General features: G+C 42.1%; 1 protein-coding gene across 1 annotated transcript in view; it reads right to left on the reverse strand.

The window, feature by feature from the left end:
* The window catches only part of LOC109914382 (alpha-2,8-sialyltransferase 8F-like), a 49,018-nt gene that overhangs the window by 18,808 nt on the left and 2,730 nt on the right, over window positions 1-27,480 (reverse strand). Inside the window, exons 2-6 of the mRNA XM_048614420.1 lie at window positions 25,430-25,484; window positions 21,440-21,519; window positions 16,918-16,998; window positions 10,780-10,866; window positions 8,027-8,270 (exon numbers count right to left, since the gene is read on the reverse strand). Of these exons, the coding sequence (XP_048470377.1) occupies window positions 8,027-8,270; window positions 10,780-10,866; window positions 16,918-16,998; window positions 21,440-21,519; window positions 25,430-25,484 (547 nt within the window). The remainder of the gene's footprint in view (window positions 1-8,026; window positions 8,271-10,779; window positions 10,867-16,917; window positions 16,999-21,439; window positions 21,520-25,429; window positions 25,485-27,480) is intronic.

A 27,480-nucleotide genomic window follows, 5' to 3' on the forward strand; every position in this document is an offset into this window, starting at 1 on the left:
GCACCATGCACCATGCACCATGCACCATGCACCATGCACCATGCACCGGATAGGGAATTGGCAGAAGGCAGAGAGTTGGGATAAAGGGGTCTTTTTCAGGATGGCAGCCAGTAACTCGTAGAGTTCTGCAGGAGTCTGTGTTGGGACCGCAACTATTCCTGTTAAACATTAACAATCTGCATGAAGGAACTGAGGGCATTCTGTCATCTGGAAACTTAGAAACAAAGATGGGTGGAGGTAAAGGTAGTATTGAAGTGGGGAGGCTGCAGAAGGACTTGGACAGGCTAGAAGAGTGGGCAAAGAAGTGACAGATGGGATACAATGTGGGAAAGTGTAAGGTTATGCACTTTGGTAGGAAGAAGGCATAGGCGTGGAATAGAGGCAGCACAGTGGTTAGCACTGCTGCTGCACAGTGCCAGGGACCCGGGTTTGATTCCATGCCCTTGAGCAACAGTCTGCGTGGAGTTTGCACTTTCTCCCTGTGTCTGTGTGGGTTGCCTCCGGCTGCTCCAGTTTCCTCCCACAGTCCAAAGATGTGTGCAGGCTAGGTAGATTGATCATGCTAAATAGCCCCATAGTGTTAGGGGATGTGTGGGTTAGCCATGGGAAATGCAGGGTTACAGGAACAGAGTAGGGGGATGGATCTGGGTGGGATGCTTTTTGGAGGGCTGGTGTGGACTTTTTTTCTTAGTGGGGAAACATTTTGGAAATCTGAAGCACAACGGGACTGGAGTTATCATTCGGGATTCTCTTAAAGTTAACATGCAGGTTCAGTTGGCAATTAGAAAGGCAAATGCAATGTTAGCATTCACTTCAAGACCAGAGATGTATTGCTAAGGATGTATAAGGCTCTGATTAGACCGCATTTGGAATATTGTGAGCAGTTTTGGGCCCTGTATCTAAGGACGGATGTATTGACCTTGGAGGCAGCCACAGAACGTTTACAAGAATGATTCCAGGGATGCAGGGCTTGTCAAACAGGGAGCGGTTGAGGACTCTGGGTCTGTACTCAATGGAGTTTAGAAGGATGACTGGGAATCTGATTGGAACTTGCAGAATACTGAGATGCATTGAGAGTGTATGTGGAGAAGATGTTTCCACAAGTAAGAGAGACCAAGACCCAAGGGCAAAACCTCAGAGTGAAGGGATGACCCTTTAGAGCTGAGATAAGGGATTTCTTCAGCCAGAGGGTGGTGAATCTGTGGAACTCATTGCTGCAGAGGCCAAGTCACTGAGTGTAGTAAGACAGGGATTGATTAGTTCTTGATTGGTAAGGGGATCAAGGGTTACAGGGGGAAGGCAGAAGAATGGGATTGAGAAACATATCAGCCATGATTAAATACCGGAGCAGACTCAGTGTGCTGAATGGCCTCATTCTGCAGTTTCATCCTATGGTCTTACTATTCGAGGCTAGGCCTGCAAGTTAATTACAGATTGATTCCTGTTCAGAAAACACTCTAGATGTTTCCGTTCCAGAGATGCATTTCCCTCAAATGGATGGCAGATGTTTGGATATTAACTGGTGCCAATCAGTCTAACAAAGGGAAGGAATTTTAAAAAAAGAACCTAAACCAAAGTTTCAACTGGGTTTTGAACTAGGTTTATGTCAGAATGGGTGTGATTGATTGTTCTCTGGTTGTCCTTTCATTATCAACTTATTGAAAGTTCAGAGATTAGAATCTTAGTTATAAGAATAAAGTGAATATTCCTCACAGTCTACTGGAAGCTATTTGCATACACCAGTGTCTTCAGATACCAAGCAAGATACAATCTCATGTGCCTGTCACATTATGGACCATGGAAACTGCTTGAATGAACTGGCCAGCTAAATCTCTTTATTATTTTATCTTTTACCAGTGTCAGTTTGTCTGCCTGTCTTAGTGCTAATGTGGGGCTACAATCGAAGATTCGGTTTAAGTAATAGATATTAATTCAATTAACTTGTTGTTTAAATTTACTCCGCTAAAAGGCTGCATTATTAATAAATTGTTCGTTCTTTTGTTAAAACGACAAACTGGCATCAGAATTCACAAAGCATAGTGCTGGTTATTCAAAAAGTTTGGTTAGGAACCATTGGTGTCAATTTTGAGGATCACTGAATGCTTTAATTAATTTTACTGTCTTGCACAGGGAGGCTGGTTTGATGTGGCTTGTTTTGTCTATGTGGTGTGACAAAGCATGATGGGAGATATTAGTGTTATATGCGCAGGGCCAGTTCTCTGTGCTGTCTGAGCTGCTCCTCCTGAAGCAGTTTGCTACAGACATCCTCTCAGTGCAAGAGATGACAAGGCCACCTCAGTCTAGCGTGGGAAAGGAAAACCACTTCCCAGTCTAACTAGAAAAGGCTCTTGGAGTTACTGAGTGACATTATTGCATGTTAGCAACAAATTACAGCTTATGTTGATATGACTGACGTTGCCACCATGACTTTGAGTAGAACCGGGTATTAGGTCTCATTCCTTTCAGATCCGATTCTGTTCTGCCCACAAGCCCAACATTTTCACAGTAGCTGGTGCTTGCAGTATGCCTCCGTATTAATCCCTTCAAACCTATACACAACGAGGAGGACAGGTGATCAAAAGCTTGGTCAAACAGTTAGGTTTTTCAGAGCGTCTTAAATGATGAGAGGTGGAGGGCATTGGGGGTTCCCTTCAGTGAGGTGGCAGCATAGCAGTAATGCCACTGGAATAGTAATGCAGAGCCTTGGACTAATGTTGTCAGGAGGTGAGTCTGAATCCCACCAGTGACCTGTATAAGAAGGACAGGTGGCACCTGAATTGGAAGGTGGCCAATTTACTGGTGAGGAGATTTGTTAGAGCTGCTTGGGAGGATTTAAACTAATAAGGGGATGGGAGGAGGGTGCGGGCACAGAACGCGGAGAGACTGAGGAAGAAAAGAGATCAGTCTGAGACTGGTGCAGTTGGGAAAAGGAGCAAGTCAAACAGTCAAAATGGTGAAATTTGAATTCAATTAAAAAATAATCCTGTCAGATGACGACAATGTAACCACTGTCATAAAAACCCACCACCTTCAACAACAGAAATCTGCCACCCTTACCTGGTCTGGCCTACATGTGACCTCAGATCCACAGCAATAATTTAATCTTAACTACCCTTCAAAACAGTCTACCACTCAATTCAAAGGGCAATTATCACTGGCCTCGGCTGTGACACCCGAATCCCATTAAAAAAAGACAAGGGAATTTTGGAGTCAATGGTCCAGGCAGTTGAAGGCACAGCCATTGGGGAAGCAAAGTGAAGCATGGATGAAGGATTGGAGAAGTGCATAGATTCCAGGGGTCAAGAGATAGTTACAGAATTAAATAGGGGCAACAGCACGGAGGAAACTGAAAGCAAAAGACTAGAGTTTTTTTTTAAAAACAGTAAGGTATTCCCAGACTGACAACCAATTATCCCAGAGGACCGTCCAGGCTACTTTCTCATTAACCTGAGGATCACCATCTCTCAGTTGGGGGTGGGGGGCGCAGCGGAGGTTGAGAGACAGAGAGTCCTTACAGTAACTTCAGCCAGTGCGAGAATTGGACCCAGGCTGTTAGTGTCACTGAGTAAACGGATGGAGCTACGGGCTGACAAAGCCCAGGGTGGTCATGAACTTCATCCTAGGGACTTAAATCAGACTGCTCACAAGGTAGCAGAAGCATTGGTGTTGAACTTTGGGAAAATTTGCTAGCTTCTGGAAGATATCCATCAGATTGGAAAGTAGCAAGTATGATCCTTCAATTCAAGAACAGAGAAAGGCAGAAAATAGAAACTAGGCTAATTAGCTTGTTGTCCGTCATGGGGAAAGTGTGCAAATTGATTAGAGAATACAGCTGGGCACTTTGAAAAACACAAAGGTAGTCAGAAAGAGTCTGCATAGTTTTGTAATAAAAGAAAAATCATGTTTAACCAACTTCTAGGAGTTCTTTGAAAGAGTAACATGCGCTGTGGATAAAGGGGAGCCTGTAGTGATGAAGTACTTGGATTCTAGGAAGTATTTAACACGGTGCATCGAAAAGGTTATTGTACAAAGGAGCAGCTCGGTGTAGAGAGCAATGTACTTCCACAGATAGATTGGGTGGCTGGCAGAAAGAGTATACATAAATGTGACAGAGTCCAGCAGCGGTCTGTGCCTCAGCTTTTTACAATTTATATCAATGACCTAAATGAAAGGATTGAAGACTTGGTAGCTAAATTTGCTAAATAAATGTAGCAGGAGAGTGCTGTGAAGTGGACTTATGGAGGATGCACAAAGATAAATGTAAGGTTAAGTGAGTGGGGAGGAAAAGCTGGCTGATGGACCATAATATGGGAAAATGTGAAGTAGTTCACTTTGGCAGGAAGAATAAAACATTACTGAATCAGAGATTGACTACAGAATGACTGAGAAAGAGATGCTTTCTAACATGAGTCACAGTATATTGGTATGCAGGTGCAACAAGTAATTAAAGAACAGCACTTCATTAAGTAAGTTTTTTAGGACAAGACAAATCAAACATAAAAGTAAGGATGTTATCCTTCAGTTACACAGGGCATTGTGAGACCACAGCTGGAATACTATGTGCAGTTTCAGCCTCCTTTATTGAGGATGTAAATGCTTTGGAGGCAGTTCAGAGGTTTACTAGATCAACACCTAGAATGAATGGATTGTATTATGAAGAACAGACTTGGACTGTTCTCATTGGAGTTTATAAGAGTGAAGGGGTGACTTGATTGAAGTGTACAAGATCCTGAATGGTCTTCACAACATGAATAGGGAAAAAATATTTCCTCTTGTGGGGGAGTCCAGAATTAGGGGGATCAACCTTAAGGACAGCGGTGAGGATTTTTTTATTTCTGTTGTGCAAATGTGAAACTCTTACCTGAGAAAGCTGATTTTTTTAAAAAAAGACTCGTTTTTGGGCCTGTAAACTGTAATATAGAGTCATACAGCACGGAAACAGACCCTTCGGTCCAACCAGTCCATGCTGAACATAATCCTAAACTAAACTAGGCCCACCTGCCTGCTCCTGGCCCATATCCCCTCTGAATCTTTCCTATTCTTATATCCGTCCAAATATCTTTTAAATGTTGTAATTGTACCCACATCCACCACTTCATCAGGAAGTTCATTCCACATGCCAACCACCCTCCATGTAAAAAAATTGCCACCCCATTTTTTTTGTTAAATTCTCTCTCATCTCACCTTAATGTGCTCCCAGTCTTGAAATTACTCATCTTAGGGAAAAGACGACAACTATCAACTCTATCTATACCTCTCATTATTTTATAAAGTTCTATCAAGTCACCTCTCAATCTCCTATGCTCCAGTGTTAAAAGTCCCACCCTATCCAGCATTTCCTTAACTCAAACCTTCCATACCCAGCAATATCCTGGTAAATCTCTTCTGAACCTTCTCCAGCTTGATAATATCCTTATTATGACTGGGCGACCAGAGCTGGACACAGTATTCCAGAAGAGGCCTCACCAATGTCCTGTACAACCTCAATATGACATCCTAACTCCTATACTCAAAGGACTGAGCAATGAACGCAAATGTGCCAAGTGCCTTTTTAACCGTCCTGTCTACATGTGATGCAAACTTCAAAGAATTATGCACCTGCACCCCAGGCCCCTCTGTTCTACAACACTACCCAAGCCCCTACCATTAATTGTATAAGCCTTACCCTTGTTTGTTGTACCAAAATGCAATACCTCTCATTTATCCAGATTGAACTCCATCTGCCATTTTTCAGCCCATTTGATCAAAGATCCTTTTGTAATCTTAGAAAACATTCTTCACTGTCTACAACGCCACCAGTTTTGGTGTCATCCACAAATGTACTAACCATGCCTGCTATATTTTCATCCAAATCATTGATATAAAATGACAAACAAAAGAGGACACAGAATCAATCCCTGCAGAACACTGCTGGTCACAGGGCTCCAGTCTGAAAAGTAACCATCCTCCATTACTCGCTCTCCTGCTGTTAAGCCAATTATGTATCCAATTGGCAAGCTCACCCTGAATCCCATGTGACCTAACTTTGCTAATTAGTCTACCATGTGGAACCTTGTCAATGGCTTTACTAAAATCCAAATAAACAACGTCTACTGCTCTGCCATCAATCTTTCTGGCAACTTTCTCAAAGCTCAATCAAGTTTATGGGACACTATTTTCCCTCACACAAAACCATGCTGACTATCCCTAATCAATTTCTGCCTCTCTACATGTCCATAAATCCTATCTTTTATAATCACCTCCAAGAATTTACCCACAACCGAAGTTAGACTCACAGGTCTATAGTTCTATAGGTCTATGGTTTCTTCTTACAACATCAGCCACCCTCCAGTCATCAGGCATCTCACCCATAGTTATAGATGATGTAATTATTTCTGCAAGGGATCTCGTAATTTCCTCTCTTACTTCCCACAACATTCTGGGATACATTAGATCAGCTCCCAGAAATTTATGCACCTTCATATTCTCTAAGACCTCCTGAACTTCGTCTTCTATAATGTAAACTGTTTTTAAAACATCAACATTTATTTCTCTGCATTCTCTAGACTCCATTTCTTTGTCCACGGTAAAAACTGACGTGAAATAATCATTTAGTATCTTTCCCATTTCCTGGGGTTCAACACAAAAACAACGTCCTTGAACTTTAAGAGACCCAACCCTCTCCTTAGTTACTTTTGCTCTTAATGTATTTGCAGAATCTCTTTGGATTATCTTTAACATTATCTGCTAATGCTATCTCATAACTCCTCTTTGCCTACCTGATTTCTCTCTTTATATTGATTAAGAGATTCAACTGAACCAAGTTGTCTATATCTAAAATAAAATTCTCTTTTATTCTTGACTAGAACCTCAATATCTTCTTTCATCCATTGTTCCTTAACCTTACCAGCCTTATCCTTCATTCTAAGAGAAACAAAATGCCTCTAAACTCTTGTCAATCAACTTTTGAAAGTTCTTGTCTCATACCATTAAAATTTGCCTTACTCCAATTAAAAACATCAACTTTTAGGGGAGGCTTATCCTTTTCCATAACCATTCTGAAACTAATAGAATTATGATCACTAGACCCAAAGTGTTCCCCTACTTTTACTTGAGACATCTGCCCTGCCTTATTGCCCCCAAAAAGGGTCTAGTTTTACTCCTTCTCTAGCAGGGATATATATTGATAAAGAAAATTTTCTTTAACACATTTTCACCATCCAAACCTTTAACACTCTGGTAGTCCCAGTGAATGTTTGGAAAATGAAAATCCCCTATAATCACAGCCTTATGCTGACATATCTGAGGTCTCCCTACATATTGGTTTCTCAATTTCTCTCTTACTATTGGGGGGGCCTTTCATACAAACTCAAAGTGATCCGTCCTTTCTTATTTGTAATTTTTACCCATATATTTTCACTGGACGATTTTTCAGAAATCTAGTAACAACAGCAATGTATTTCTTAATGAAAAATGCCTCCCCCTCCTTTCCTATCCTTCCTATAGCATCTAAAACTGGGAACATTGAGCTGCCAGTCTAGTCCATCTCTCAGCCAAGTTTCTGTAATTGCTATGAAGTCCCAATGTTCTTAAATATGCCGAGTTCATCAGCCTTACCTGTAAGACCCCTTGCATTGAAATAAATGCAATTTAGTTCTTCAGAGTTACTACGTACTCTGACTCTCTCCTTTTTTCCTAATTGACATGCTGTCCTCACAGTCAGAACCTTCCCTATCAATCCTTCCATTTACACTGTTACAGTTGTACAGCAGGCCAGATTCTAGCCCGCCCCCCCGCCACCAAGCCCTCGTGATGGACAAGCCCCCAGATGTAGGCTGTACAACCAATGTGCTGAAACAACACATTGCTCAATGAGGAGGTGTCAGTGACCACCAAACTGACACAACTGGGCACAGAAAGAAACACAATGTTTGATTCTCACTGCAAAACAAGGACCTTAGCTGACAGTTGCATTGGAGAGGTTTCCAACATTGCAACACAGGCCAGTTGCAAAATAGTGGTATCCAGTTTAAAGTGCAGCCCTTACCTTGGGAAACAACCTGAAAATCTGTTCAGTAATTTTTATCTTCCTTTTTGGTTCTCCCTCATAAGTTAGTTCAGTCCCCACAGGGGTGTTCTTTTGAGTGACGACGAAGTTGTCAGCAGAGTTACAGCATTGCTTCAATTCTGATCTGAAAGGCGGACAGTGATCAACTAGAGCAGTGTTCCCAATACCATAGCCTGCACATGCTTGAATATAGATAGCAGTCTTCAGCACCGTCTGTACACACCTGCACAAATGAACTTCTGACAAATGAGCAATATGTTGTTGCCAGGGATTCACAGTCTGTCTCTCTAAATCAACAGAAAGCATTTATCTCCAATAAAACAGAACCAGCCTTGTAAATAAAATCCAGGGTTTGAAGACATGAACAATATCATAATTGAAATATGAACATAAAAATATCAAATCTTCCCCGAATGGTGAAATTTACTTATGAGATGGCGCGGGGACTGCACTCTTTGATAAAGGGATAAAGATAGCACATTATTAATACAGGATCTTGGGTTGGAGGATCAGGCTGTAGAATCAGTTTGGTTGCAGCCAAGAAACAGCAAGGCAGCAAAAGTTGGTGGGAGTTGCTTACAGTCCAAATAGTAAAGATAAGATGGGAAATGGGTTTAAATTATAAAAGTAGAGATGCATGTAATGTTAGTAAATGTTAGTAATACAGTAATAAAGGGCTACTTCAATTTACATAAAGACTGGGTGAATCAAATTAGCACCAAAGCTACAGAGGATAAATTCCTGTATGTGATATGGGCCACTTGACTTTCCATAAACAGCAGGCTGATCATTGCCCATATTAAATTGCTGTCTTGATTTCCAACAAACAACATGGATTCCCTTCACCACCTTGATTTAAAAAGAAAACTCGTTTTTGGGTCTGGAAACTGTCAAATCTTCCAAGTTTGTACATTGTCCACAAATATAGACATGTACTCCCTACAAGTCATTAAAAATAGGACAAAGCTGCAGCAAGCAGTTAGAAAAGCAAATGGTATCTTGGCCCTCATTGCAAGGGGCTGGAGTACAGGAGTAAAGACAACTTGCTGTAGTTGCACAGAGCTTTGATGAGACCTCACATTTTATACCTGTTCGATTCTCTAACCTGCAGCGGGATTTACTTGCTAAAGGCTGATCAAATAAATCCCTGGAACCATGGGACTGTCTCATGAGGACAGTTCGAGGTGACTGGGCTGGCATTCCCTGGATTTTCCAAGAATAAGTGGGGGTTTTATTGAGGTTTGCCAAATTCCTACAGGGCATGACAGGTTGGATGCGGGTATTTCATTTACCGGGGCTGCTGACCTTGGAGCCAGGGTTATAATCTCAGGATAAGAGGCAAGCCACTTAAGACTGAGAGAAGGAGGGATTTCTTCATAAAGAGGGTGGTGAATCTTTGGAACTCTCTACCTCATATGGCTAGAGTTGAAGCTCAATCATTAAAGAATTTCAAGACAAAAATTGATAGATTTCTGGAGACTAATGTATCAAGAGAACTGGAGATAGTGCAGGAAAGTAACATTAATGTCGATGATTAGCCATGATCTAACTGAATGGTGGAGCACTATCAATGGACTGAATGGGGGGTTTCCTCCTGTTCCATTAATTTTTGCTTAAATGAATATATATCATAGAATCCCTACGGTGTGGAAACATGCCCTTTGGCCCAACAAGTCCACAGTGACCCTCAGAGCATTCCAACCCACCTAATCTACACATCCCTGAACACTATGGGTAATTTGGCATGGCCAATCCACCTAGCCTGCACATCTTTGGACAGTGGGAGGAAACTGGAGCAAACCCAGGCAGACACAGGGAGAATGTGCAAATTCCACACAGACAGTTACCTGAGGGTGGAATCAAACCCAGGACCCTGGCACTGTGAGGCAGCAGTGCTAAACACTGAGCCACTGTGCCACCCCAAATATAGTTACTGTTCACTGTCCCCAACATCTTGGGAGATGTGGCAGTGCTCTGTAGGTAACCACAAGATCGACAATGGGTTTGCAAATCTCATCTGAAGGTTGAATAGAATGGCAATCCTTTCTGTGGACAGGAGACAGCTGAACATTGGCCTGATGACTATCCTTCAAATTATGGAAGTATTGCTTGGGTTTATGCTTAGCAATCATGTTTATTTGCAGGCAAGACCAGTACCAAGGACCATAAATATAAAATCTCTAATTAAACAAATTTATCAGAGGAGAAACCTCTTTAACCAGAGTGTGTAGTGAAAACTGGAACTCATTACCACAAGGATTATTTGAGGCAAATGGCAATGTAATGGAACATTCCAAAGTGTTTCACAGGAGCATTATTTTATAACACAAAACATCAAGGAGCCATGCAGTGAGATGACCAAAAGCGTGGTCAAAGAGATACATTTTAAGAAGCACCTTAAAGAAAGCAGACTAGAGAGCCTGAGAGGTGCATTAAGGGTGAGACAACTCAAATTGGAAATGCACAAGGTCAGAATTAGAGAATTGTAGATATCAGGAAGGGTTGAGGGGTTGAATGAATTCAATGATTCACCTACATCAAATGATTCCAAAATAAGGACATGGTAGAAAGCAATACAAGAATATAACAATGAGGAAAGAGACAGAAAAATATGTATACAGCATAAAAATGCTGGCATAGACTCATTGAACCATATTGCTTGCTCTGTACCATAAATATTTTTGAAAAACGTCTTAAAAGATTGAGGTGTACCACTCCAGGTCTGAAAGTACCTGAATTCTTCAGCTGCTAGCTCCTGCTTGTGCCATTGGCAATGGCGAAGCTTGGTGATATTATTAATAACATCCTCTTCAGTCTGCCTGCAATTCAATGTCAAAAGGAAAAGATAAGGGGCTTGAAGACAAAAAAAAACATTGTGCACCTCTGCATTTTGGAGAAATCAATGCAGTAAGCAATTCATTTGATTTAGGAAGTCAGCAACAAAAAAAAGAAAAGAGACAGATTTCAAATGGGCACTTTTCCACTGCTTGATCATAACAAAATCGGCATCCATCTGTAATTGCTCTAAGCGATTCTCCTGCAGACGCCAAATAGTCTCTCACTCAAAGTGGGTGAACAAAGGTTGCTTATAACAAAAGGGTTGTTTTTACATAACTAGCTAGTTGGGAACATGATCTGCAGCTTTAAGGAAAAGATAAGGGGCTAGAAGTTCAAGTATCACAAGTCAGGGTGGCCTGAAACCAGAGACCTTAGATTTCAGATCACTTGTCTTTATCAAAAGAAATGATGAAACGACATGTTATAAACACAGCAAATTATGATCTGGAATGTGAAACAGCGGTGGAATTTGATTAGCTAGTAACTTGCTAAAGGAAATTGGATAAATATTTGAAGAGGGAAGAGCTACAGGACCAAGGGGAAAGAATAATGGGGTTAGGATTAATTGGGATGGCTTCTCCATAGAGCCAACACAGGTACAACAGGCTGAGCGGCAGAAAGATTTTATTTATTTATGTTCAGCAGGTTGGGGAGTTGTTTTTCAATATACAGCAGGCCTGAGTGAATAGTTGAGATGCAAGTCCTCCTGTAAGGAGGTTCTTTATCATTGTAAAATGCCTGAGTGTTTCACGAGCACCAAATGAAATGTTGTGAGGTGCGTTCACTAACATCTACCCCGGAGTGGCCAGGAAATGGACAGCCATTTTCAATTCTGTATGGTTTCAATGCAGACGAATTGTTAGCCAAAGCACAGAGAACACACCCTTCCAGACATTTTTCAAAAAGTGCCAATTCATTTTCATTTCCTTATATTAACTGCTCCTGGCTCCTTAAATGTCTGATCTCAGCTTCCCCTCATCACTTGCGCCACCCACCTCCAAATCTTTTCCTAATTGATATGCTGATCGTCAAGGTTATCCTCAACAGATCTTGAACCTCTTGGATCGTCAAGCGAAACCCTCATTCACAGCACAGTCTCCCGAATAATGCAGTATATCCTTGTTCTTGGCTTTTACCCAAGATGCCAGACCGTGCTTATGACTCAAAGTCACATCTTTTCCTTCTGAAGGCTATCAGCTGAAGCGAAAGGTACTCCACAAAACCAGAATCCTTCCTATCACCATCCCACCTATTTCCCCCAGCCCCACCTCTCCTCTCTATTTATTTCAGATCTCCCTTCCCCCTCCCCCATTTCTGAAGAAGGGTCCCGACCCGAAACGTCAGCTTTCCTGCTCCTCTGATGCTGCCTGGCCGGCTGTGTTCCTCTAGCTCCACACTGTTATCTCCTTCAAGTGGTCTGTTATCATCAAATTATGTTATTCTTAAGAATGTTCTCCCCTGCAGAGGAGCACAGTTTAAAAAGGGGCGGGGGAGTGTGCTGTACAAGATGAAGATGAGGATTTAGCTTTTCTTACAGAGGATTAAGTGTCTGTGAGCCTGCTTTCGCAAAAGCATTGTGGAGGCAGCATCAACAAATATTTTTAAGTTAGAGTTAGATAGTTTCCTGACTAACAAGGCAATGAGACAAAGGGGGTTGAAAGGAATATAGAATCGAGACAACAAACAGATCACCTGTGATCTTATTGAATGGCAAAGCAGGCTTGAGGGGTCAAATGGCCTATTGTTGTTCTTAATTTGTGTCTTCATTTGAAATTAAAAGTTAATTTCACACTGTTTTCATACATAATCCAACCCAACTGAGGACAGCACATTCTCTTTTCTAAAACACACTAATGGATCATTTCTAGAAGAACTGGACAGCATTCTAGTCACCTTTACAGATTAATTTCCATACTTTGTAAACTAACCTCCCATTCTCTAACTGCTTTGTAGCAATTTAAATTTATGCTCTTTCAAAGATTGTCCAGGCCCTTCAAACTACGTTGCTGTACTTCTGCTACGTGCCGACTGTACACTTTATACAATTTAACAGTGACGAGAAAATTTCATCAAATACTCATCTCTTTAAAAAGTTAACTCTTTAAACCATGTATTATCTTCATTGAAAAATATTTGGCTAAGAATTATTTTATTTGGAAGGAAACTTTTCCCACTTTGGACCTTGTACTACTTTACAATGGCCAGGAAAACCTTTCCGTGTGGCCCTAGATGTTATCTAATGCCTTACACCAATGAGAATTTTTAGTTATTACTTTCCTATCAGTTACATTCAGATTTGGAGTTATTTCTAAGCAGGTCTAAGGATTGTAATGATATCTCAGAACGGGTGGAACTCGAACCCGGGACACCATCATTGCGCCATAACAGCTCAACCCTTAAAATAAACATTTGGCCTGTCATAAGATACAGGAGCAGAATTAGGCCATTCAGCCCATCAAGTATGCTCTGCCATTCGATCATGGCTGATCTGTTTCTTAACCCTAATCTCTTGCCTTCTCCCCATAACCTTTGATCCCCTTACTAATCAAGGATGTTTACACAGAGGTTGTTGTGTATATGGAAGGCCAGAGAAAGTGGTACATTTAAAAGACATTGGGACAGGTGCATTAGTAGGAAAGGTTTAGAGGGACATAAGCAAAATGCAGGCAAGTGGGACTAGTTTAGTTTGGGAAGCCTTTAACTGGTTGGACTGAAGGGTCTGTTTCCATGCTGTATGACTCTATAAGAACCTACTTATCTCAGTCTTAAATACGTACAATAACTTGGCCTCCACAGCCTTCTGTGGCAATGTGTTCCATAGATTCACCACCCTCTGGCTGAAGAAATTCCTCCTCATCTCAGTTTTAAAGGGTCATCCCTTCACTCTGAGGTTGCGCTCTCTGGTTCTAGTCTCTCCTACTAGTGGAAACATTTTCTCCACATCTGCTATATCCAGGGCTCTCAGTATTTTGTAAGTTTCAATGAGATCGTCCCTCATCCTTCTAAACTCCATCGAGTACAGACCCAGAATCCTCAACCCCTCCTCATCTGACAAGCCCTTCATTGCTGGGACCATTCTAGGGCCCGTCCCAAGCCAGTATACTTGTCCTTACGTGCAGGATCCAAAACTGCTCACAATATTCCCAATGCAGTCTGACCAAAGTCTTATACAGCCTCAGCAGTACCTCTCTGCTCTTGTATTCTAACCCGCTTGAAATGAATGGCAACATTGCATTTGCCTTCCTAACTGCCAAATGAACCTGCACATCAACCGTAAGGGAATCCTGAACTAGGAATCCTAAGTCCCCTTGAGCTTCAGGTTTCCAGAGCCTTTCCCAGTTTAGAAAATAGTCCATGCCTCTATTCTTCCTACCAAAGTTCATAACCTCACACTTTCCCCCATTGGACTCCATTTGCCACTGCTTTGCCCTCTCTCCTAGCCTGTCCAAGTCCTGCTGCAGCTTCCTACTTCCTCAATACTACCTTTCCTTCAACCTACCTTTGTATCATCTGCAAACTTAGCAACAATGCCGTCAATTCTTTCATCCAGCATGTTAATGTATAATGTGAATAGCTGTAGTCCCAACTGCGAAACTCCATTAGTCACTGGCTACCATCCTGAAAGATTTTACCCCTTTTACCCCTACTCTCTGCCTTTTGGGGATGGGGTGGGTTCTAGGTGGGATGCTCTTCAGAGGGCCAGTGCAGATTCAATGGGCCAAATGGCCTCTATCTGTACTGTGGGGATTCTATTTTGGGACTACGGAATTTGAAATAAAAAGATCAGCACTGAGCAGGATAGAAAAAAACCAAATGGCCTGGTCTTAATTTGTCTATTCGTATGTAAAAATCTAGTCTAATTAAACATTACAATACTGAGCAAGTGCATTAATTGGAGACGTTATCTTTCAGATTAGACATTCACCTGATGTAGATGTTAAGAAAAATAAAATCCCTAGCACCATTTCAAAGACGTTCAGGAGGGTTAACCCATCGCCAATATTTATCCCTCAGTCAACATCACTAACATAAATTATCTGGTTAAATATCATAGATGTTACCGGGAGCCTGCTGTATATAAACTGTCATGTTCCAAACTTTGCAACAGTGTGCTTATGTGTTTCATTCCATGTAAAGTGCTCTTGGGATGCTCTCAGGTAATGACAGACTCTCTACGCAGGTAGTCCTTTTTATTTTAAATGGATTCTCTAGACCGCACAGCAACTTGAGGTAAACATATAAGACCATGTTTTTCCCAAACACTTTGACCTCTGAGTGATGTTAAGAAATGTCACCTCGGTGATCCTGCATTGGACATCGTAGCACTGTTCTCATTTGTATTGGATCAAGCACAGTTTGGCTATCACTGATTTTTTGTAGACAGTGTCTTTTTAACATGATACAGGAATAAAACATGAATCCACATTCTGACTACTTGAATGTAAGATGATCCTTATAAACAGCTTGCTGCACATTTCAATAACCTTCTCACATGGGCACCTGGCTTGGTGTGGGGACGGGTGGGGAAGAGGTCACTTTGAACCAGTGGTGTCAAGAACTGCCAACAGGAGTTCTCCCATGTCATTTTTTTGGGGTCTCTTTGTATGCTAGACGACAGCAAATATTTGTTAGAGAGTGAATTATCATTGCACCAGGCACTGACCAGAGTGGTCAAAGACAAGCAAGATGGAAATCAGTGCTTCATCCTGGAGTTCCGAGCTTCTCGTGGTCACATGGCTCAGTTTCAAGTAAGGCCATAAGACACAGGAACATTGAGGCCATTCAGCCCACTGAGTCTGCTCCACTATTCAATGAGATTACGGCTGATCTGATAATCCTCAACTCCACTTTCCTGCCTTTCCCCATAAGCCTCAATTCCCTTGGTGATTAAATATCTGTCCATCTCAGCCTTCACAAGTCCAGCTCCAAGGTTCTCTGTCATAAAGAATTCCACAGATTCACAGCCCTCGGAGAGAAAGTTCCCTCAAAAGATTTACAAAGATGTTGCCAGTGTTGGAGAGTTGGAGCTATAGGGAGAGGTTGAATAGACTGGGGCTATTTTCCCTGGAGCATTGGAGGCTGCGGGGTGACCTTATAGAGGTTTATAAAATCATGAGGGGCATGGATAGGGAGAGTAGACGAGGTCTTTTCCCTGGGGTGGGGGGAGTCCAAAACTAGAGGGCATAAGTTGAAGGTGAGAGGGCAAAGATTTAAAAGGGGCCTAAAGGGCAACTTTTTCACACAGAGGGTACTGCGTGTATGGAATGAGCTGCCAGAGGAAGTGGTGGAAGCTGGAACAATTAGAACATTTAAAAAGCATCTGGACGGGGATATGCATAGGAAGGGTTTATAGAGATATTGGCCAAATGGGACTAGATTAATTTAGGATATCTGGTCGGCAGGGACGAGTTGGACCAAAGGGTCTGTTTCCGTGCTGTATATCTCTATAGCTCTATCTCAATCTTTAATGAGTGACACCTTATTCTGAAATTATGCCCTCTAGTCCTAGACTCTCCCTCAAGGAGAGACCTGTCCACATCTACTCTGTGAAGTCCTCTAGGAATGTTGTTCACTATAATACTGCAGCTTTTACAGCTGAAACTTTTACATTCTTTGCAGTTAGCCATATTTGAATCACAGAGCCCCTAATTATCATGACTGCAATGATACGAGTTGATAAACTGAGACCAAGATGGGAAGCTAATGGAAATACAGAAGAACTTTAGATGTGCTTGACAAATGGCCAAACGTCCTGCCTCCTGGTTATATAGACATGGAGAGCTCCTGCCTGGAAGTCGGAGTCCGAGCAAACATGATGTAACAGAGCCCACTGAGCCAACAGCACCCTGTACACTAACCCACTCTTTCAATTCCCAGGCTCTGCAAAGACTCACATAAAGACAGTCAGTGGGACATGATGGAAATAAACGGTATGCTTCAGAGAGATAACCATGCTAGTTAGTTTATTAACATCTACATCGTTCGAAAGATCTTTCAAGATTGTAGTAAGGAACCATGAAAAGTCAACTCACCTTTCAAAAGGAGAAGAGGCAATCTCCTTGTAAATCCTTGCACAGTCTGTTGCATTCTCATCCCAGAAATTTGTCACCTGACTAAACAAAAAGAAAGTTTTATTATTGAAGAGATAGTAAGAACCGCCGATGCTGGAGTCTGAGATAACACAGTGTGGAGCTGGATGAACACAGCAGGCCAGGTAGCATCAGAGGAGCAGGAAAGCTGCCATCTCAGGTTGGGACCCTTGGTCAGCTTTCCTGCTCCTCTGACGCTGCCTGGCCTGCTGTGTTCCTCCAGCTCCACACTGTGCTATCTATTTATCATTGAAGAACTGTGTTGAGTAGGAAGGATATTATTAAACTGGAGAGGATTCAGTAAAGATTTACCAGAATGTTGCCGGGATTGGGACACGGGTTTAGGTCAAATTTGAATTTAATTAACAAATCTGGAATTAAAAGCTAGTCTAATAGTGCCCATGAAACTATTTTTAAATAGTCATAAAAATCAACCTGGTTTACTTGTTACATCCAGTTGTGAATGGTGGCAGAGAACTACACAATTCACTGGAGGAAGAGGCTGCATAAATATCCCTATTCTCAATGGTGGGGTAGCCTGACACATCACTGCAAAAGATAAGGCTGAAGTATTCACAGCAATGTTGAGCCACAGGTGCTGAGTGGGCAATCAATGATGTCCAGAGGTGTCCAGCATCCAGATGCCAGCCTTCAGCAAATTCAATTCATTCTATTTAATATCTAGAAGAGGCTGAAGGTGTTGGATACTGTAAAAGCTACAGGCTCTAACAAAATTCTGATCATAGTACGGAAAACATGTGCTCCAGAGCTACCCAGACCCTTAGCCATATTGTTCCACGAGAGCTTCAACGCTGGCACCTAACCAGAAGTTTAAACGATTATCCAGGTACGTTCTGTTCACTAAAAAGGACGGATGCAACCCAGGGAAATACAGTCCCAGTATACTCTATCATCAAAATGATAGATAGGATTGTCAACAGTGCTATCAAGTGGCACTTACTCAACAACATCCCGCTCACTAACACTCAGTTGCATTCTGGCAGACCCACTCAGCTCCTGATTTCATTGTAATCTTGGCTCCCAGGATGAACAACAGAGCTCAAGAGGGTAAGTGAGAGTGACTGCCCTTGACATTAAGGCTGCGTTTGACCAAGTTTGATATCAAGGTGCCCTATTAAAACTAGGGTCAATTGTGACAGGACTGTGCCGTTAAGAAAGACGTGTTCTGCGCTGTTTCTCTGGCAGAGGGGTGTTGTCATAACCATACCAGAATATCTCCTTCAGACAGGCAGCTGGTAAACTGCTTTTGAATTCTTGCTGGATGTTTTTTGTTTCTAATGAGACAGAAGAATCATGAGTAGGTAGGGTCAGGGCTTACACAGACCCAGAAAGGCTTTCAGTGAGTGAGGAGGTTTCTGCTGGCTGCTGAGCTAATTACTTGAGTTCTCTGCTGGACTAAAGTGTTAGATAGCCAGGCCACCTCTTAAAAATCAAAAGGGGCAGATTGTTTCTTTCTTCTGGACTGGAGAGACAGCGAGAGCGAGAGAGCGTTTTGCTGAATTGCATTTTGCCAAAGGGTGTGTTTATGGGATGCTGCCTTTATTGTAACAGTTATGTCATATATTATCTTGTTAAGTATTTCAATAGTATTAAGATTATGCCTTTTTTTAATATTTCAACTTTGTTGTAAGAATAGTGTGTTTTGATTAAAGCCTAGTGATGGACCAATCAAATCACATCTGGAACGTACTGCCTTACACTTGCCTTTAAATAAATATGAAAGTTAGGGTCTAGGCTATCTCCTCACTATTTTTTTGGGGGGGATTGGTCTGGTCTCATCCATAACATAACAGGAATCAGGGCAAAATTTCTCTATTGGATTGAGTTATACCAAGCATAACGGAAGGTGTAAACAAATTTGGTTATCCTAGTACACAGAGGTTAGTAGAGATAACAAGGTATAGAGCTGGATGAACACAGCAGGCCAAGCAGCATCAGAGGAGCAGGAAGGCTGACATTTCGGGCCTAGACCCTTCTTCAGAAATGGGGGAGGGGAAGGGGATTCTGAAATAAATAGGGAGAGAGGGGGAGGTGGATAGAAGATGGATAGAGAAGAAGATAGGTGGAGAGGAGATACAGGTCAAAGAGGCGGGGATGGAGCCAGTAAAGGTGAGTGTAGATGGGGAGTTAGGGAGGAGATAGATCAGTCCAGGGAGGACGGACAGGTCAAGGGGGCGGGATGAGGTTAGTAGGTAGGAGATGGGGGTAGGGCTTGAGGTGGGAGGAGGGAATAGGTGGGAGGAAGGACAGGTTAGGGAGGCGGGGACAAGCTGGGCTGGTTTTGGGATGCGGTAGAGGGAGGGGAGATTTTGAAGCTTGTGAAGTCCACATTGATACCATTGGGCTGCAGGGTTCCCAAGCGGAATATGAGGTGCTGTTCCTGCAACCTTTGGGTGGCATTGTTGTGACACTGCAGGAGGCCCAGGATAGACATGTTGTCTGAGGAATGGGAGGAGGAGTTGAAATGGTTCGCGACTGGGGAGGTGCGGTTGTTTAGTGCGAACTGAGCGTAGGTATTCTGCAAAGCAGGTTCATCAAGTAATTAGGAAAGTTAATACAATCAATTAAAAAATTGTATCAGAGATAGTAGGAACTGCAGATGCTGGAAAATCTGAGATAACAAGGTGTAAAGCTGGATGAACACAGCAGGCCAAGCAGCATCATAGGAGCAGGAAGGCTGACGTTTCGGGTAGGCTGACGTTTCGGGCCTAGACCCGAAACGTCAGCCTTCCTGCTCCTCTGATGCTGCTTGGCCTGCTGTGTTCATCCAGCTCTACACCTTGTTATCTCTTTTAATTGATTGTGCTCACTTTTCCTCTCAAAGATTATGCTTCACTTATACAGAGCCCTGGGGAGTCTACATCTGGAGTGCTAGACACAGTATTCATTACCGTATTTAAAGAAAGGATGTAAATGCACAAGGACACCCAAACCTCTTTGCATCTCAAAGCTCTGCAATTGCTCACCATTTAGATAATATGTCTTTTTAAATTCTTCTTGTCAAAAATGGACAATTTTATATTTTCCCATCTTATACTCCATTTGCCACATATTTGCCTGGTTACTTTATCTATATCTTTTTGTATCCTCCTTATGTCCTCTTTACAATTTATTTTACTACTTATCTTTACATTAATCAGTAGATTTGGCAACAATAGCTTCCATCTTTTCACCTAAATAATTTATTCAGTTGAGGTTCCAGCACAATCCCTGTGTCACATCTTGCCAATGTGAAAAAGACCCATTTATTTTCAATAACCTTCAACGTCAAACTTTATTAAATGTCTTCTGGAAATCTAAAGACCATACATCCACTGGTTCTGCTTTATCCACAGCACATGTTATTTCCTCAAAGAGTTCCCAATACCATACAATCATTAGTGTGGAAGCAGGCCATTCAGTCCATTGAGTCCACACTAACTCTCCAAGGAGCAGTCCACCCGTTATATCCTGGCATTTCCCATGGCTGATCCACCCAGCCTGCACCTCCCTGGACACTATAGGTCAATTTAGCATGGCCAGTCCACCTAGCCTCCACACCTTTGGACTGTGGGAAGACACTGGAGCACCTAGAGGGAACCCACACAGTCACAGCGAGAATGTGCAAACTCCATACAGGCAGTCGCCCGAGGGTGGAATCGAATCTGGGTCTCTGGCGCTACGAGGCAGCAGTGCTAATCACTGAGCCACAGTGCCATCTTAATAATTTGGTCAAACATGGTTTCTCTTTCACAAAATCATGTTGGCTCTGCCTGACCATCCTGAACTTATCCAAGAGCCTTGCTAGAATCTCTTAATAATAGGTTCCATCATTTTCCCCATAACATATGAAATCCACCTGGTCTGTAATTTCCTGCTTTGACTCCCTGCCTTTTTGGATAAAGGAGCTATACTTTCTACTTTGAAATCTAATGGGATCTTCCACAAATCAGGGCAGTTTTGGAAATGTAAACCCAATGCATCAACTATCTGGCCTTGCCAGTGACACAGACATCTCATGAACACCTAGAAGATAACACCACCTCAATCAATCAATTAAAGCTTTCTTGTTTAGGAAATTCTCCTGCTTTTATTTGCATCTGACTTGGAGTAACAATTGAACTCAGCATTCTTTTGTTGGAGCAAAGGGAAATATGTGCGAGAGTAGGAAAGAGAAGGCAAATGATTGTCATGTCACACTTTCAAACAGGATTGAAGCAGTGGAAGGAGTTGACTGGGCATTGTTCCTTCCACATTTTCAGTTCCATGGCTATGTCTCTGAACTGACTTATTTTACATCAGTAAATGTTCTTCCCATTTCCTTGTCTCCCTCTCCAATTATTAACACTATGGTTATTGCTCCCAAACCATCCCACTGGGATTGAATTGTCACTGAGGGGCCTTCTATCAAATGGAGGCCAGTAATCAATAGAAACTTTAAGATTTACCCCCCATTGCTTCTTACCTGTAAGAACACTTGTCACAACCTGTGTCACCAACATTTTTTTCACTGTCATTTATTCGCCTTTCTGCAGTGTCGCTGACCTGCAACCTTGAAAAGGGATACATGAGTTAGCATCAGGGAAGTGATGGCCTAGTGGTATTATCGCTGAACTGTTAATCCTGAGACCCAAATAACATTCTTGGGACCGGGTTCGAATCCTGCTGTGGCAGATGGTGGAATTTGATTTCAATAAAACATCTGGAATTAAGAATCTAATGATGACTATGAATCCATTGTCAGGGGGAAACACCCATCTGGTTCACTAATGCTCTTTAGAGAAGGAAACTGCCATCCTTACTTGGTGTGGACTGTAGCAATGCAGTTGACTCTGAACTGCCCTCTGGGCAATTAGGTGTGGGCATTAAATGCTGCCTAGCCAGTGACACCCTCATCTCGTTAGTGAATAAAGTGGGGGGGTAATAGAAAGAATAAGAATGGCAACCTTGTCTATTTAACCTATCCATGCCCCTCATGATTTTATAAACCTAACCAGCTGGGGCAACATTTTCTTCTGAAGAAGGGTCCAGACCCGAAACGTCAGCTTTCCTGCTCCTCTGATGCTGCCTGGCCTGCTGTGTTCATCCAGCTCCACATCTTGTTATAATAGACCTGGTTGCTCTGTCTTTTACATTTTATTGATCTGTATTTACATATCACCTTATCTATATAGCTGTTTACAGTTTCATAACTTATGCCTACATTTTTCTACAATATATATCCTAGCTAGGTGCTAATACTGACACATCAATGCACTAATGTATGGCTACAGATAATGCTAATACAGATATATGAAAATGTTGAGGCATGTAAGTAACAAATAAGGGATGAAAGGGGATGTTGTGGCATTTTATTTGTGAAGTAAATCAATTATCCAGCCAAATACTTTGGTGATAATGACTAAACAAATTTAAATCCCCTTATGAAAGTATGGAATTGAACAGAGTATGAGACTATCAGCAACTGATGCAAACCACCAGCTGGTTAGGTTTATAAAATCATGAGGGGCATGGATAGGTTAAATAGACAAGGTCTTTTTCCCCAGAGTGGGGAGTCAAAAACTAGAGGCCTAGGTTTAAGGTGAGAGGGGAAAGATTTAAAAGGGACCTAGGGGGCAAAATTTTCACGCAGAGGGTGGTGCATGTATGGAATGAGCTGCCAGAGGAAGTGGTAGAGGCTGGAACAATTAGAACATTTAAAAGGCATGTGGATGGGTACATGAATAAGAAGGGTTTAGAGGGCATGGGCCAAATGCTGGAAAATGGGGCTACGTTTATCTAGGCTACATGGTTGGCATGGGCAAGTTGGACCGAAGGGTCTGTTTCCATGCTGTGTATCTCTATGACTCTATTTGGTCTGATCGATCTATGACTCCAGATCCACAGCAATGCAGTTTCCCCTTAACTAGCAAGTCATTACAGTCAAGAGCAATTAGTGACAGTAACCGAGTGCTGACATTTCCAGCAAACATCATCATCTTATGAAAGAAAGAAGCAGTCATAGCCACCACACAAGCTGTAAAGTAGCCATTAAAAAATGGCACGCGAGAAGATCAATGGAATAAATTTTGCAGGCAAAGTAGGATAATGGAGAAAGTGAATGGAAGTGAGGTTAGGTGAATAAATGACTAGCACAAACATGATAGATCAGGTGGCTTGAATTGTATCAGTGACTGTTCAATGATGATGTGCAGATGAAGGATTAACTAGCAGAAATGCACAAAGTACTGCTTGTGCAATGCACAGATAATGAGACATTACAGGAACGTCCACTTTATTTTCAAAAATTGCAATGCATGAATGGATCTGTATCTAAAAACTGTCGTGAACAGACAGACAGAGACACACACATTCTGTGTTTAGTTGCTAATATGGGGGTCAGACTCCCTTCCCGTTAGTATTCTTGCTCAGTTTGTGTAACTGATCTATGGTCGTTCTACCAAAGTACAGTAGGGGTCCATTCAGGTATTGGACCCTCCTGGTGCCTCAAATACAAGTAAATAGTATCTTGTATAATTGGTTTTGGTTTTTGTTGCAACTGTAGGGAAAGTCCAACCCCGAAATGTTTGTTTGTTCTCCAATTTGCATAAACTGAGCAGAACCGAACTGCTCTGGTAACTATGTACGGAGACAAAGATTTCTTTTATGAATAAAGTATATTTTTGCAACTTAAAAAAAAATGCCTTTTAGAAATAAAAAGATATATTAATTTTCTTCTTGTATTTAAACCTCGAACTCAAATGCCACGGCCTGCTTGAGATATCAAGCAGCTAACCTGCTCCCAGATCATTCTCGATGTTACTCAGTCACCTACTTACTCGGTTACACACAAGGTTCCTGTGAAAGCAGTCCACCTAAATGTGTGTCTGACCACTGGCGAATTGGCTTCCCTTGGGCTTTTTGGGTGCCCTGATGGCGCATCAGAAACTAACAGTATGGCGCACTATTATCTATCATTTTCCTTCTGTACTCTCCAAAGAGGAAATAAAATTCACACAAGCTCCGCTAGCCCCCAAGAAAAGCTTTTAATAGAAATCTTGATATAAAGCCTTAACGTGAGGGGGAAAAAGAAACTGGGTCTTTATATTCCGCTGTTGCGTTTTATAAAGGACCAGGAGAGAACAGCGCACAAGTTAAAAGGTACTCAAAGTAAACTTGCCCAAACAACAAATGTTCTAATCACCTCCAGCAACAGGACCCGGGAGGGGGGGCGGTGGGGTAAAGGATCCGCGGGGGAGACTCCTTTGGTCCCAGAGTCACAAAAACACAAGCGAAAAACCATCACTGACTGTGGGAGATATTCTCAGCCTCGAGATGAGCAGCTTACCTGCAGTATGTCGATTCGTCCTGCAACAAGAAGGTTAATTGTGAACTAGCCCAGAAACAAGTGAAGAGTTTTTAAAAAATAAAATGACCTACCCGTAATCGAACAGCTGTATGAAATTCACAAGTATTCCATACAGGAGAAGGCAGAGCACACAGATGCACGTTATCCTCAAAGCAAAGCGGAACATATCGATTAGAAAGATTGTTCGAATGCAGCAGGCAAATTGGGAATTCTTGTTTTGGATGACCATACAGGATATTTGTGTGTGTCGGTTTCCAGATTTCTTGCGAAAAGGCAGGTCAGTGGTTCACAGAGGAAGTTAGAACGTGATTCCCCGAGACTAGCATGGAGCTCAGTGTGTTTCCCACTGCTGGGATCATTCAGCCTTTTTGCTGCACTCCCGTCCAGCTGGAGCTGCCGTTTACCAATGTCCTACCGTGGGATCAGACCGTGGCTTCTCTCTGCAAACCAGCCTTCCATCTGCTCATCATTATCATCATTGTCGGATGTGGCTGCTGGTTATTTAAAGGAACAGCTGAAATCATCAAAGACTATGCTGCATTTCAGTGGCGAGGGGAAAACAACTCCTGTGATAAGGCACTATGACACCACCAGAAAGCTCCGAACTGAATCCCCTCTGCAGCTTAAATTGCCCCCGACTCCCCGTAGAATTTTTTTGCATTTGTTTCCCCAACAAGGTCAGAATTACTGACGGATTGCTGAGCCAATCATTGGGTCTCTTCTCTTTAAACCAATGCTATGGAAGAAGGCAGGACTTCCTATTCCCTACACTCACTGTTAGACTAAAAGCAGATTCCCACTCAATGATTCTGAAGAAGGGTCTAGGCCCGAAACGTCAACCTTCCTGCTCCTCTGATGCTGTTTGGCCTGCTGTGTTCATCCCAGCTCTACACCTTGTTATCTACTATTCAAATTAGTTGTATTTCCTTGTGTTACATTTGGTTCTGTTGCAAATCACCTGAAGTTTTAGTCCTCTGCTTTTCAGAGATTTAATTTCACTCCAATTCACTCCCTCCCTCCCTCCCTCTCTCTCATTTCTTTCCCAGTCCTTACCATTCGTTGGTTGCGGAAATATACTCTTGGTCCTGCCAGTCATTAAGTCCTTACCTTGTCCAGAAACTCTGGAGTACCTGAGAATTTTGACAGTGTCAAAAACATTTGCCTAAGAAACAATGACGCAGAAATCGAATCACCTGGATATGTTTCAGTTCTAAGGAACGGTCACCGGACCCGAAACGTTAACTCTGATTTTTTTTCTTCACAGATGCTGCCAGAGCTGCTGAGCTTTTCCAGCAACTTCTGTTTTTGTTTCTATGCTTCTTTCTTGGTTTGGTAAACACTGCAGGAAAATCTCTCAGGGAAGTCAAAATGTTTTCAGCCAATTGTTAGGTAAAAAAATTCACAGTTTTAAGTTCCACAGACATCTTTACCACCTCCTGTTTAGGTATTCCACGTGAGACCTCACAAAAGTTGCAGGAGTTTTAAAGTTTTAGTGCGCTCATCCTCATATTTTCTTCCTACCTGTGTTTATTAAAGTTGGTTTTGCCATTGATAGAGGATGAATCAACATTTCCATTTTGAATTTCCAACATCAAGGTCTTAGTGTTCTTCCCAAACCTTTTCCTGTTGAGCCCCAGACTGTATTAAAGCCTCAAGCTATGTGCAACCCGCAGATTAAAAGGTGGGGGTGGGTGTGTGGAGGGGAGGGTGAGAACAAGCTTTCTCAAAGTGGGTGCCAGGGATCCCTAGTAGAGTTGTGGGCTGAAGTTTTGCAGGCTGCGAGCTCCAAGGCAGATATGGCTACTGCAGAACTCTTCCCCCACCCCTCAACTGTCCAAGCCACCTATTGCTCAAGGGCTTCAAAACCCTGGAGCAACCTTTGCAATGTTATCAAGGAGCTGCTCTTCACTGGCCATACATAGCACATGGCATACATATATGGAGGTAGGGGAGAAAGAAGAGAGAGAATACATGCAGTGAAATATTTCAAATGGACTGGCTAACATTAGGCAGTAGAGTGTATGGGATAGTCTTTCAATAATTCAACAGTAAGATTAGAGTCTAGTTTATTTCTGATGACCATGTATTGTAGTATTTAAAATAAATATGTAATAAACAGTTTTATGAAGAAGGCCAATCTGGAAGACAGTTCTTGACCTTGCCTTCTCAAACTGCCTGTCCTGAATCCAAACTCAATAATGTTGGCATAAAATCATGTAACAAAAGATGGTGGCAGTAGTAGTGGGATTTACTGCTGAGAAAATCATGGCTGCATTAAAATCAAGAAATAGACTTGGAGTCCTTTGCAAAAAAGAACTCAAGAGATATTTTTCTGAAGAAGGGTCTAGACCCGAAATGTCAGCTTTCCTGCTCCTCTGATGCTGCTTGGCCTGCTGTGTTCATTCAGCTCTACACCTTGTTATCTCAGATTCTCCAGCATCGGCAGTTCCTACTATCTCTGTAACAACTCAAGATGTCATTTTGTTTTTCAAAATATTATCGATCCAGCTTTTAAAACAAGCTAGCAACCAGAAGAGCCAAAAAGCTGAAAAACTGCTGCAGAGAAGAAAAAATAAGTGCTGAACAGAAAACCCCTGGAGAGGAACTCACCAGAAACAAGTGTAAGTCTGAATAATGAGGGGTATAGATAAAGTTAATGGTAGTTGTATTTTCCCTAGGAAGGAAGAGTTCACGACTAGGCACATTTTTAAGGTGAGAGGAGAAAGATTTTATAAAGACATGAGGAGCAGTTTTTTTTTACACAGAGGATGGTTCGCGTGTGAAATGAACTTCCTGAGGAAGCAGTAGATGTTGGTACAATTACGATGTTTAAAAGACATTTGGATAAGTACATGAACAGGAAAGGTTTAGAGGAACATGGGCCAGGAGTAGGCAGGTGGGACTAGTTTAGTTTGGATTGTGTCTAGCATGGACTGGTTGGACTGAAGAGTCTGTTTCCATCTGTATAATTCTATGACAATGACTGTGACTAAAAGCTTTTTACAGCAAGAAATAGGGGAAACAATTTTTTTTAAATAATTAAACAGTGAGAGTAGTAAAAGTCAACTAGCAGTCAAAGGGATAAACCAGAATTGAGCACTGGGGTGAGAAAAAAGTTGATTGCTAGATGCCTGAAGTCATTTTGACTTCTGAGAAGG

Source organism: Rhincodon typus, chromosome 30 (genome assembly GCF_021869965.1).
Source record: "Rhincodon typus isolate 14 chromosome 30, sRhiTyp1.1, whole genome shotgun sequence".
NCBI classification, from domain to species: Eukaryota; Metazoa; Chordata; class Chondrichthyes; order Orectolobiformes; family Rhincodontidae; genus Rhincodon; species Rhincodon typus.